At 30.2% G+C, this 12,055-nt stretch overlaps 1 protein-coding gene across 1 annotated transcript; it reads left to right on the top strand.

Moving 5' to 3' along the window:
• The first annotated feature begins 1,584 nt into the window (after positions 1-1,584).
• On the top strand, positions 1,585-7,743 carry LOC133815781 (patatin-like protein 2). The gene is made up of 7 exons (XM_062248582.1): positions 1,585-1,896; positions 4,517-4,698; positions 5,022-5,211; positions 5,556-5,726; positions 5,994-6,296; positions 6,379-6,551; positions 7,527-7,743. The coding sequence occupies exons 1-7, from the start codon at positions 1,720-1,722 to the stop codon at positions 7,603-7,605; spliced, it is 1,275 nt and encodes a 424-aa protein (XP_062104566.1). The 5' UTR covers positions 1,585-1,719; the 3' UTR covers positions 7,606-7,743.
• The last annotated feature ends 4,312 nt before the right edge of the window (positions 7,744-12,055 follow it).

Raw genomic sequence — 12,055 nt, 5'->3', positions numbered from 1 at the left:
CCTGGAGCGTTCATGGATGAGAGGTGAAATATAGAAGAGAGAGATGTACAGAACTATGGTGAGAATGAGAGAGAGATGAACAATGGCATGAACATGAACAAATTTTTTTTTTTCACAGAGCAAAGAAGAAGAACGAGTGGCAAAGGAGGTCCCTACGGCTGAGTGAAAAAAGAGAGTGTTGCCCTAAAATTAGTGGGCTTTGGGTTGGGCTTTAACATATTAGACTTAAATAAATATAAAAAAATAGTATTTTTATAATATGCGGTGCGGTGCGGTTTGAACCGCATTTTAATAATTCAAAACCGCAAACCGCACCGCACCGCGCGGTTTAGTGAAAATTCAAACCGCGACCGCACTGCGAAGAATTTCAAACCACATTTTTTTTGCGGTGTGGTGCGGTACGGGCGGTTTGAGCGGTTTGATGAACAGCCCTACTTACGATAACACATCTTTCTTTATTGCTTCAAAACATATTATGATAACTGTTTTATAATACTTTTTTTGTTATTATAATAAGCATTTTCTCTTGTAGTGATGGGAAATCAGTTCGTGGGAAAGCGACAATTCCCATGCTAAGTTGGTCCAACATTGTAAGTCGCTTCCATAAAACCAACTTACCATGCTTATCTCTTTGACATACATGAGACGTCAGTTATGTTACATTGGTTTATGTAGAACTCACTTCTCATGATCGAAGTCTCACGTCCAAATTATAGTATAGTGAATGCAAATTCTTACAAAAAAAAAATGCAAAATTATTGTGTGTGTATATATATATATTGTGATTTGTGTGTGTCTTTACACATTATGAGTATTGATAGGTCATATTATGGTGCTTAACATTATTTAATGCAACATAAATTATTTGATGTAATTTAATATCAGATCTCACATATTCAAGTGACGTTGACCATCATTAGTGCCCTACAACAATATTCTAACATTATTCATCAAACATCCAATAATGACCTTTGAATTTTTGCATTTTTGTGCTTAATTATCAATTGCATGATTTAGATTGATATTATATATATATATATATATTTATTCTTAATCTTGATAGTTTCCCCTTATATTGACCTGTACAATAATTCGTTATTTATGATGATACCCTAGCTAAGATTGAAACTAGTTGCGTATACATGGTTTATATTCTAAAAATAGAGTTAGACATCTCTTTCAGTCTTTTCAGTTTACATATACGTTGCCCTATATATACAGGAGTTTCGATTATTAATTAATATAATAAAGAGGGTACAAAGGCCACTTGATAAAGAAGAAGTCACAAAGCTAATTATGATCTTAATTAGGGTTTTCACCCAACTTGCTATATATACCACACGTAGGTCTCCATGGATTCACCTCAATTATATATATAGTTGGGGTCAAATAAAGAAGGCAATATTAAATCAATATTTCTTTCATCATTTATTGAAATATTTCGTTTTATTTCTTTACTTTAATTTCATGGTCCCCAGTCAGAAAAAAATGCATGCATGCATGCATGTATATACTTATTAATTAAAGCTTCTATAAATATACCCGAAGTTTGCTCACCCCATATAATTCAAGAGCAAGAACTGATCATATATTATCCATTTCTTTGCTGAGATATATATATACATATATATACCAAATTTTTCTAGCTATAGATCTTTTAAATAAACTTCTCTCTACTAATAATAATTAAGTATATATACATAAGAAATAATATTTGTTATGGAAGGAAGCTATACCAATATTCCAGCCAATAATTTGAAGACTCCAACCTCTGGTAGTCTACGTTTGCAGCCTCCAACCTATGGAAATCTAATCACTGTTCTCAGCATTGATGGGGGTGGAATTAGAGGTCTCATCCCAGGAATCGTCCTTAGTTTCTTAGAAAAAGAATTACAGGTTCGAATACATATGTATATATATATAAATATATGTATATTTATATAGATTTACACATGTATCATATAATGTATTTATTTCCAAAATCCTAGCTAGTCATTTTTACAAACCTCTTGTGTGTCATGTCTCTTTTCAAAACTCTCTTCTCGAACCTACAATTTTTATTTAAAAGTATTTAATTGTATAAACTTTTTAAAGTGCTATAGGTGTTTAAAATATCTTCATAATGAAATTAAATATCTACATGCTTTTCTACATACGAAATTCTTTTTAATGTTTTTTTATTTGAGTTATTTCTTATTTTATCATTATTACATTTCATAAAAATAAATAAATATACTAAAAAATATTTTTTTTTCTTCAGATTTTAACAATTATATGAAATTATACGATCCAAACAATAACTATATTTTTTACTTTTACTTCTATTTTCTACTATTTAAAGATAAAAATATTAGTTATGCACGGTTGGCTCTAGATATAGACAAATCAGATCTGTGTATAGGACTTTTTTTTTTGTTTGAAAAATATCCTTTTATTTTACACTACATAAAAAACCCCAAATTTAAAAAATTATCATTTTATATATAAAAGTTAGAATCTGTAGCACTACATGCCACACGGGTCTCCCTACAAAAGAATGAAAAAAATATTTGATGCTTTTAGATTTGTTTATATATACATATTTAAATGAGAAGCTTGTTGTAAGTAGGGGTGTCACTTTTGTCCCGATCGATAAGGACGTTGATGGTATATAATCTAGTTATGTTAAACATCCCACTAGTTTTTTCAGGAAATTTCAAATAATTTACTATGCCAAAACAGAGTTTAAATAGTCAGTTTAAGCCCATATTTTAACAAAAATTATTCAAAAATTTTAAAAATTAATAGAATATTAGTCATAACTATAATATATACCGCCATATAAAAAAATTTAGGTTATAATATTTTTACTCGTCGAAAACAAAGACACCTACTCTACGCCCCTAAATTCTCTTTTATATATATATATATATATATGTGAAAACTACAACTCTATGTATATATCTTTAATTAATAAATGTTGCATGCTATCCTTTTAGCATCGACATAACATTTATAAAAGAAAGGAATTTTGATTAGCAATTATTAAAGTCAAAATTATTCAGGATAATTTACTATATGTCGAGAACAGAGTTTAAATAATTAGTTACAAGTGAGTTTGTTTTTTTACAATTGCAAAATAGTCAGAACTCTGATTTTAACAAAGTAAATTATTCAAATTTTTTAAAAATTGATAGAATACTTACTAAAACTACAACATACACTAACATATAAAAAAATTTAGATTATAAAATTTTTACGTGTCGAAAACAAAGACACTCGCCGTAGGGACAAAAGCCCTTTATATATATTTATGGGAAAGTCACAACTCTAGCTTAGAGCTGTAAATGTGGGCCGACCCGACCCGGCCCACATTTTTGTGCCTCCGATAAATTCGGGTCGGGCCGATATATCAATTCGTGCCGGGCCGGGTCGGCCTATTTTTGAAAGAGTAGGCCCAGCACGGCCCATGGGCCTAGCCCATGTCGTGCCATGTCGGACCCAAGTCGGGCCGGCCCACTTTCTTTATTCGGGTCCAAATTTGGGCCCACTTTTTTTTGCTAAAAAATGTGAGAATGAAGAATTGAACCCTCCACCTCCTCTTTAACCATCAATGGACTTACCACCAAACCAAATACATTTTTTTGTTTAAATTATAATTTTAGATATTTTTATATACTTTTTAACAATTTTTAACACAAAATTATATCAAAGATAATTATTAGAATTTTAATACCTACTAATAAATACTAAAAATTTAACTAACAAATCTTAAAATAAATTAATATAATTATAAAAATATAAACATTGAGAAAAATAAGACATATATTATCATTTTAATTTATTAATTATTGACAAATAAAAATTTATTATGATTATTAATGTCAAAATATTGGGTTTTTTATCGTGTCGTGCTTTCGGGCTAGTTTGTTCGTGCTTTCGTGTCGTGCCTTCGGGCTTGTCGTGCCGGGCCGTGCTAAGCCCGTGTCGTGCCATGCCTGGCCCAAGCCCATATTTTTTCGTGTCGTGCCTGGCTCAAGCCCATATTTTTTCGAGCCGTGTCGTGCTCGTGCCGGTTTCGTGCCGTGCTCAAAAGCCCGGCCCGTATTTATAGCTCTACTTTAGCTACACATATATCTTTGAAATGTCATCCTTTAGCATTGATATAACATTTATATAAAAGAAAGAAATTTTGATTCACAACGATCAAAGTCACATATTCCAATTATGTATTTTTGAAAAACTTTAAATGATAATGAGAAAGTACATATAATTATTATAGCGTTTTTCAATGATAAATTAAAGCAACTAATAAAACGCACCAAGTATTCCTATTTTGTAGATAATACTTGATGTTGTTTTCGTTAGCTATACCACATCAATTTTAATGCTTACACATTTCAAAGTTTATATTGATAACAGTTCGATCCGAACATAATTTAACACGTACGACCCAGAATTTGTTGACCTTATATATATATATATATGTATGTATATACATATTATGAAGGTGATATTTTTGGACATGTTGTTGCAGAAATTGGACGGTGAGAGTGCAAGACTTGCAGATTATTTTGATGTGATTACTGGAACAAGCACAGGTGGTCTTGTTACTGCCATGTTAACTGCGCCTAATGAAAACAACCGTCCTATGTTTGCTGCTGAAGATATTAAGGAATTCTATCTCAATGAGTGCCCTAAAATTTTCCCACAAAATAGGTGAATATATATATTACAAATATTCCAAAATAACTCAATTAATTAGGTTTTTCTTATAATATGAGTGTTGCTATTTGACACTTTAACATGCCCAATAACATATGATCACGTGACACCTTTGAGTGGTTAGTAATACTTCATAATACTTATTAAATTGAAATGTGTGAGACCTAATATTTGATTGCACCAATAACAATATGTCACTTCTTTGTGGTGTTGGGCACCAATAATGCCTCTTAGCATTTCTCTTATAATATTATGTATATTATATGTGTTTAATATGTAATTTGTCAACTTAATTATATATATTTATATAAATGCAGTTGTCCAGTATTCCCTCACCTTCAGAAGGTCATCAATGCTTTAACAGGACCAAAATACGATGGTAAGCATCTACATAAACTCGTAAAAGAAAAGCTAGGCGACACAAAATTGCACCAGACTTTGACCAATGTTGTCATTCCAACATTTGACATCAAACAACTCCATCCAACTATATTTTCCAGCTACGAGGTAATTCATAATTTTAATTAATTCAAATAAATTTAGCTGTCAAAAGTCACTAAAGATAAAAATATTGCATATAAATTTGAAATTAATTTTTTAGCGGCAAAAGTAACTATTTTAGTATACTCGTTAGTCAAGAGAATAATTTGCCACACAAATCAGTAAATTTGCCTCAAACTTTCTATTTTGAACTAATTTAACTGAGTATAAGAGGCACACCAAAATGGATGGTAATGGAAGTGAAACTATTATATATTACTTGGTGACTTTTATCGTAAATTTTCTTAATAAAAATAATATATATCGATCATCACAAACCCAATAATGTTAATATATCATGAAACAATCAGGTGAAGAAAAATCCATCCTCAAATCTCGATGTCTTTCTCTCAGACATTTGCATTGCAACTTCAGCTGCTCCAACTTATCTTCCAGCCCATTACTTCGAAACAAAGGATTCTGATGGCCAAGTTATTAGAAAATTTCACCTCATAGATGGTGGTGTTGCTGCAAACAATCCGGTAAAACCATATTGGGACCTTTGGCAAAATAATCTATTTTTTGAAATCATTTTACACTCTGATTTAGTTTCGATGATTTTTTGCAAATTGACTTCCGACACTCCACACACTTTGTCGAAATTTTTATATAAATATCGTAATAATAGTTTCATAATTACATCTTTTTCTCATTACAATAAGGTATGAGATCACATATATTAAATAATTAAATGTTTTAATTAAGTTATTTTTTAGAAAAAGAAATGTCATTTATTATTATTGGTTTAGACTCTAGTGGCAATTAGTGAAGTGTCGAAGGAGATAACACGAGGGAGTGAGGCTTTCTCACCAATGAATCCATTGGACTATGCTCGATTCTTGGTGATATCGTTAGGAACTGGGTCTTCGAAAGCTCAAATGAAATATGATGCCCCAGATGCTGCCAAGTGGGGTTTGCTAAGTTGGTTAAACAGAGGTGGTTCTACCCCAATTATTGATGTGTTTTCTCATGCAAGTGTCGACATGGTCGATCTCCATCTCTCTGTTGTTTTTCAAGCCTTGAACTCAGAGGAGAACTATCTTCGAATTCAGGTTAAATCTTCTACTGGTGCAAAAATAATTCAATCAAATTATTTTGATAGAGTGCGTTCAATTACAATATATACTTTTGTAGGATGACACTCTGACTGGGGACGTATCATCAGTAGATATAGCTACAAACAAAAATTTGGAAGATCTTGTCAAAGTTGGGGAAAAATTATTGAAAAAGCCAGTTTCTAGAGTTAATTTGGAGACTGGTCGCTTCGAGATTTGTTGCCAGGAGACTAATGAAAAGGCTCTTATAAGGTATATATACATATACATATATATTTACAGGGTTAAATAATAGTTATTAATTATTTAAAAAAATTATAAATATACATTAAATGTAAAATTAAGAAAAACCATATGTAGTCTATCCCAAATGAAAACAAATTAAATTCATTATATCTGATAAGCGTATATATTTGGTTTCAATTTAAAATTGAATCTAAAAAATTGGCACCTATATTAGTGTTTCGACCTTAGTTCATAATGCCAAAACTAGTATTGGAGTCATTTCATAACTATGCCTATAGATCGATCAATTTAATTTTTTTTGCTCAGTTAGAAATTGAGGCCAAAAGTGACACTAGAAAGAAATTTGAAATACAAATATTCAGAGCACTAATGCAACATCAAAATAGGCAAGAAATAAAAAAAAAAAAATCAAAATTTGAAATTGTTGATGCAACAACTATGTCTTTCTAAATCTGGAGATATTTGTCAACGAACTCCAGTTCTCCGGTGCTTCTCTATCAATGAAGATGACTCTGCTGATTCTCGAACCGTCAGGAGTACCTGCAAGAAAGACAATCCGATGCTTAAGTCAGATATCGATCCTCTCATCTGAACGAGAGCTAGGTATTTATAGAATAAAAAATATTAGGTGGTTAGTTGGTTAAGTTTGTTCCCTGATTGGTCGGAATCACAAATGAATTTCCTTCCAAAATGCTTTTGGATCTATTTAGTATGCAGAGGACAGAGGCGCAGACCGCCTCTCACCTGCAGCTTCTAACTCTGGAGCTTCTGCATGGGCTAAAACGCTCCGCTTCAACTTTATTAAAATGGAAAAGCCCTTTGGGCCCAATATTTTGAGCCCAATAGAAATATCACAAAAACTCAACACAAAATCATCCAATTTGAAATACAAAGATAAAAAAAATCATAAATAAATCAAATCCACCGTCGTACTCAAATAACAATAATAGTATGATGATGATGATGATTAATAATTTGCAGGTTTGCTAAAATACTGTGCGATGAGAAGCAATTTCGCAATGCAAGGTCTCCTAACGTCAATACCCTTTGGCAGCTATGATCCATTTCAAGAAGACGAATTATTGTTCATTAATGATTAATTTCCAATGATCAGTTTCATTTACCATATTTTCTCGTTTTTTTTGTACGGAATAAACTTTCAATGATTAATAATATATTATAATCTTTTCCTTGGTTATTAGTGGTTCATACAACTAATATACATTAATTTGGTTTTAGCTGTAGGGATTTAACATTATTTTGCAATTAATTACTGAATGTATATAACAGTTATATATATAGAATGATGATCATCGTACTCCAAGTGATGATATTGTTTTGTAGGAATGCATTATATCAAAATTAATATGCTAAAAAAAAGTCAATAAATCCCAATATGTCTTTTTACTACAACTACAAGAGCAAATAAGAGTTGGTGTACACGTGTTCTCCTTCAAAAGACCGTTGAACTCTCTTTGCATATTACTAACTCCATCATAACTTTATTTTGTAATAGTCGTATATATACTTAAGTTATAGCTTGAAAATAATATATCAATTGCAACTTTAAGTTAGATTTTCTATCATCTTAATCACACTTCAATATTAGATCATCTTAAAATTAACTAAGCTTAGTTTGAAAGGCAGAGCTTCAACCACCTTTGCCTTTACCATAGAGGTGATCTAGCTTTACGAGTCTTTCTCTAACTATATACTATACAATTATGTATAGATCTTTTTATTCAATTTATTTCTCTAATTATATACTATACATTTAACATATTATTATAATAACAAAATTTGAACTCACGGATACGTAATAATTCACTAATAACATGAACATTTTTTTTTTGTGAAATTCAAAATATTTATCGCTACATCTCAATTATAATTAAACGCTCTTTTTAGTATTTATTAATTCAAAATATGCTAAATGTTAGTGAATAATAATTAATAATAATGTTGTGATAATTGATTACCGGATTAATGAGATGGAATTCTCTGATTTGACCATAGGTTGGAGCAGCTGACATCTGAGCATCTAGGCTGGAGTTCTTTTAGCCTAAATCAAATTATAATAGAGAAATTAGCAAGCTAATTAAAATCACTTGGAAAAAGTAAAAGTGTATAGAAATTTAAATAAATTATATTGTTATTGATTATATATTTAGAAATAATTAATTAATTAGTACGGTAGAGAAGACAATGTCAAATGTTGGAATTATGACATTATTAGTAATTGTTTGGTGCAACCTCACCTCACCTCACCTAATTTTTCTTTCAGCAGTTTATGCAAATACTTCCCGTCGTATTTTGCTCCCATCTGAGACTCTTGTACATTTGGTTTGCCCCTCCAAATATTGAAAAGCTATACATATAGGTGTACATAGAAATTATTTTGATCATGTTACCAAAGAAGTTAGGCAAGAGCTAGTGAACAGTATATGTATGTATATATATGTATATATATTGGGTAGGACTAGTGGAGACATGTATTTTGTCCTCACCGGTGGGGCGTCTCAGTTTTGCCTTGTGAAAAAATTATAATCAATTATATATATATATATAATTGTGTACAATATATACTTGTTTAGGAACTTCCAATAATTTTTGGAAAATTTCGAATACTTGACGGTACTTAAGATAAGTTTCAAAATAACTTGTTTCATGCGCGTATAAAACAAGCTTCACAATAATTTGTTTCTAATTTTCGACACTATAAATTATCTAGAATTTTCCAATATTTTGTGGGAGAATCTAAATAAGTACATTGTGCATAATCATATAAAAAAATTGGATTGTACTCTATCCATGTACCGAAAACACGAAACTATGCTATTTTTGAAGCCTGCTTCGTACACGGGTGAAACAAATTATTTTGACGTCTTTTTCGGTATTTTCATAAATTATTCAGATTTTATCTGAGATGAATTCATAACTATTAGATTGATTTAATGATTATTGATCATTAGAAATTAAACTATGCACATAAGTATAAGATTTTAAAATATTACATTATATATGTGCATATAAAATTAAAGTCAGATTATAATAACATATGCATAATGAAATTTATTTTTAAAGTTAGTGACATGAATCCAAAACTTATATGTATATATATTGTAATTTGATTATATTAGGTTTAGATTTTGTCTTGGGGACAAATTTCGTTTGGCGGGCCTAGAGCCATCTGACCAATAAATAATTTGTTAAGACGGTTTACACTCTTATATGGAATAGGATGACTATTCCCAAGCATTAGTTCATAGCGTGGCTTGCTCTCAAGAAGAGATTACAAACCAAAGACATATTGCTTCGTTTTGGTTTCATTTTTGATACTTGCTGTGTGTTGTGTGGGCAGGTTAATGAAACTCATGAGTATATTTTTTATGGTTGTGCCTATAGTACTAGGTGCATTCATGAGGTGTTGAACTGGATGGGTATTGGGACTAATTTATGCCAGCTTTGTGGAATAGTGAATTGGGTTAGGTGTTGTGGTCATTCCAACTGTCTAAGGCGGATGTACTTATGTGCGATTACTGCAAGTGTGTATCATATTTGGTGCTCTAGGAATGATGCTTTATGGAACTCTTAAGGGCCTGTTTGGTATTGTTTTCTGTTTTTTGTTTTCAAAATTGTGTTCTCAGAAATGAGAACAGAAAACTGTTTTTGTAGTTTTCAAAAAACAAGAGGTGTTTGGTTAATATTTTCTAAAAACAATTTTTTAGTTTTATTTTTTTAAAATCTTAAATAAAAAATTAACAAATATATTTACAAATAGAAAAATATTTTAAAAGTTTGCAATAAATAATGAGATAAAATAATTTAAAAGAAAAAATGATGAAAAATAAGAAGTGAGAAAATTTGAGAACAACAGAAAACAACTTTTCCTTGTTCTCAAAATTTTCTGTTTTTTGTAACTTTGTTTTTAAAAATTATTTTCTGAAAACAATGTCAAACACCCACACTTGTTTTCAAAAAACAGTTTTTAACTTTTAAAAACAAAAAATAATTTTTTAGTTAATGTGCCAAATACCCTCTAAATCTCCAATAGTCACAAAAGTAATTAGAAATATAAAAAGAGAAATCTGTAATAGATTTACTTTCATAGATACAAAAGGCTTTAGCAAAGAGGATATAGATTGGGTGGGGCAATTACATTGTAATTAATTGGTGTTTGTATTTGGTTTTGTGCTTAATACAATTTTGAGCTGATTTACCAAAAAAAATAATTTATTTTAAAAAATACAAGAAATTTATGATTAAATACATATAAATGAGTCCACCTGTGCTAGCTAGTTCCCGAAATTACATCAAAATAGTCTGCAATTCTATACATATATATATAGCCATCTTTTATATAATTTGTACGTACGTACGTAGCCATGCATGGTCTAATAATATACAAACACACCCGAAGCTCAGATTCTAATTAAGTAGGAAGGCAAGCATAGTCGCCGGAATGATTCCTTATTCCACCACCGTCGATGGTAAGAATAGTGATGGCTCTCTCTCCATATATATATTGACAAAATACGTTGTGAAAGATCGAGAGAATAATGCTAAGAAAAGAATGATATGAACAAATGAAGTGTGGTAGAAACTCCCAAGTACTATACATATACATACCTCTCTAATATCATCATTTATATTTAAACAATTTTGAGTGGTCTACTCCTCATGATAACCTACCTAGATTGATTTTGTACTTTTATAACTTGTTGGAAAATTATGTAATTAATATATAGATTATTGTGACTGCACGCGTTTCATGTCTATCACATTATCGGCATAAAAATATCTACAAATCTACTATGCTTGACATATCGATCATTTAATGTCTCCACAAGTTGCCCGTTCTCGATTATCGATTTACAGTACTAAAATTAATAAATGACTAGAGATTTTTATTAATTATATTTATATATATATGTTAGCAGTAGTCAATTGATGATACAAAAGGTTAATTATTACCTTAGAGTTCATGCATATGTACAGTTTAGAGAACATTAGGTTTGATTGGTAGTTGAAATCGAGGTCAAATTTTATAATTTTGAAAACTTAAAGTTTGTGGGCCATGGTAGGGTCTTTTTGAAAACTAAGTCCAAATTATCAGTATCTGAAATTTATTTTGTAAAATGGAAAAAATGAGAAAACATTGTTTTCTTTCATTCTAGCTACTAAAGAAATTAAAACAGACCATTTCCCTCTCTTTAATGATTCAACTCCAACTCCAAGTCTCCCTCATCATATATATAACATATATTAATCTAGTATATACTATGTATAATTCATGTTTAGTTGCTTTTTTTTTCCATGTCATTTTTAAGTAATTAATATTTGATGTTGTAGTATTTGTTTTTATTAGGGCCATGTTGCTTTGCTGGTAATATTCTACATATTATTATTATTAGATTTTCTCTTTTCTTTGATTTTCTTTGTTGTTTTTGAACCTTTTTTTGTTGGCTTTTAATTAGTCTCACAAACATGTTATAGCTTATTAGAATTAA

This window comes from Humulus lupulus, chromosome 2 (assembly GCF_963169125.1).
Source record: "Humulus lupulus chromosome 2, drHumLupu1.1, whole genome shotgun sequence".
Taxonomy (NCBI): domain Eukaryota; kingdom Viridiplantae; phylum Streptophyta; class Magnoliopsida; order Rosales; family Cannabaceae; genus Humulus; species Humulus lupulus.
This window is presented reverse-complemented; position numbering and strand designations above follow the sequence as displayed.

What these genes read in the sequence shown, in the direction of transcription:
- LOC133815781 (XM_062248582.1), top strand. Translation starts at nt 1,720, where the DNA reads ATGGAAGGAAGCTATACCAATATTCCAGCCAATAATTTGAAGACTCCA. An exon ending in GTGTTGCTGCAAACAATCCG is followed by an intron (nt 5,727 to 5,993) that starts GTAAAACCATAT and finishes TTATTGGTTTAG; the next exon opens with ACTCTAGTGGCAATTAGTGA. An exon ending in AATGAAAAGGCTCTTATAAG is followed by an intron (nt 6,552 to 7,526) that starts GTATATATACAT and finishes AATAATTTGCAG; the next exon opens with GTTTGCTAAAATACTGTGCG.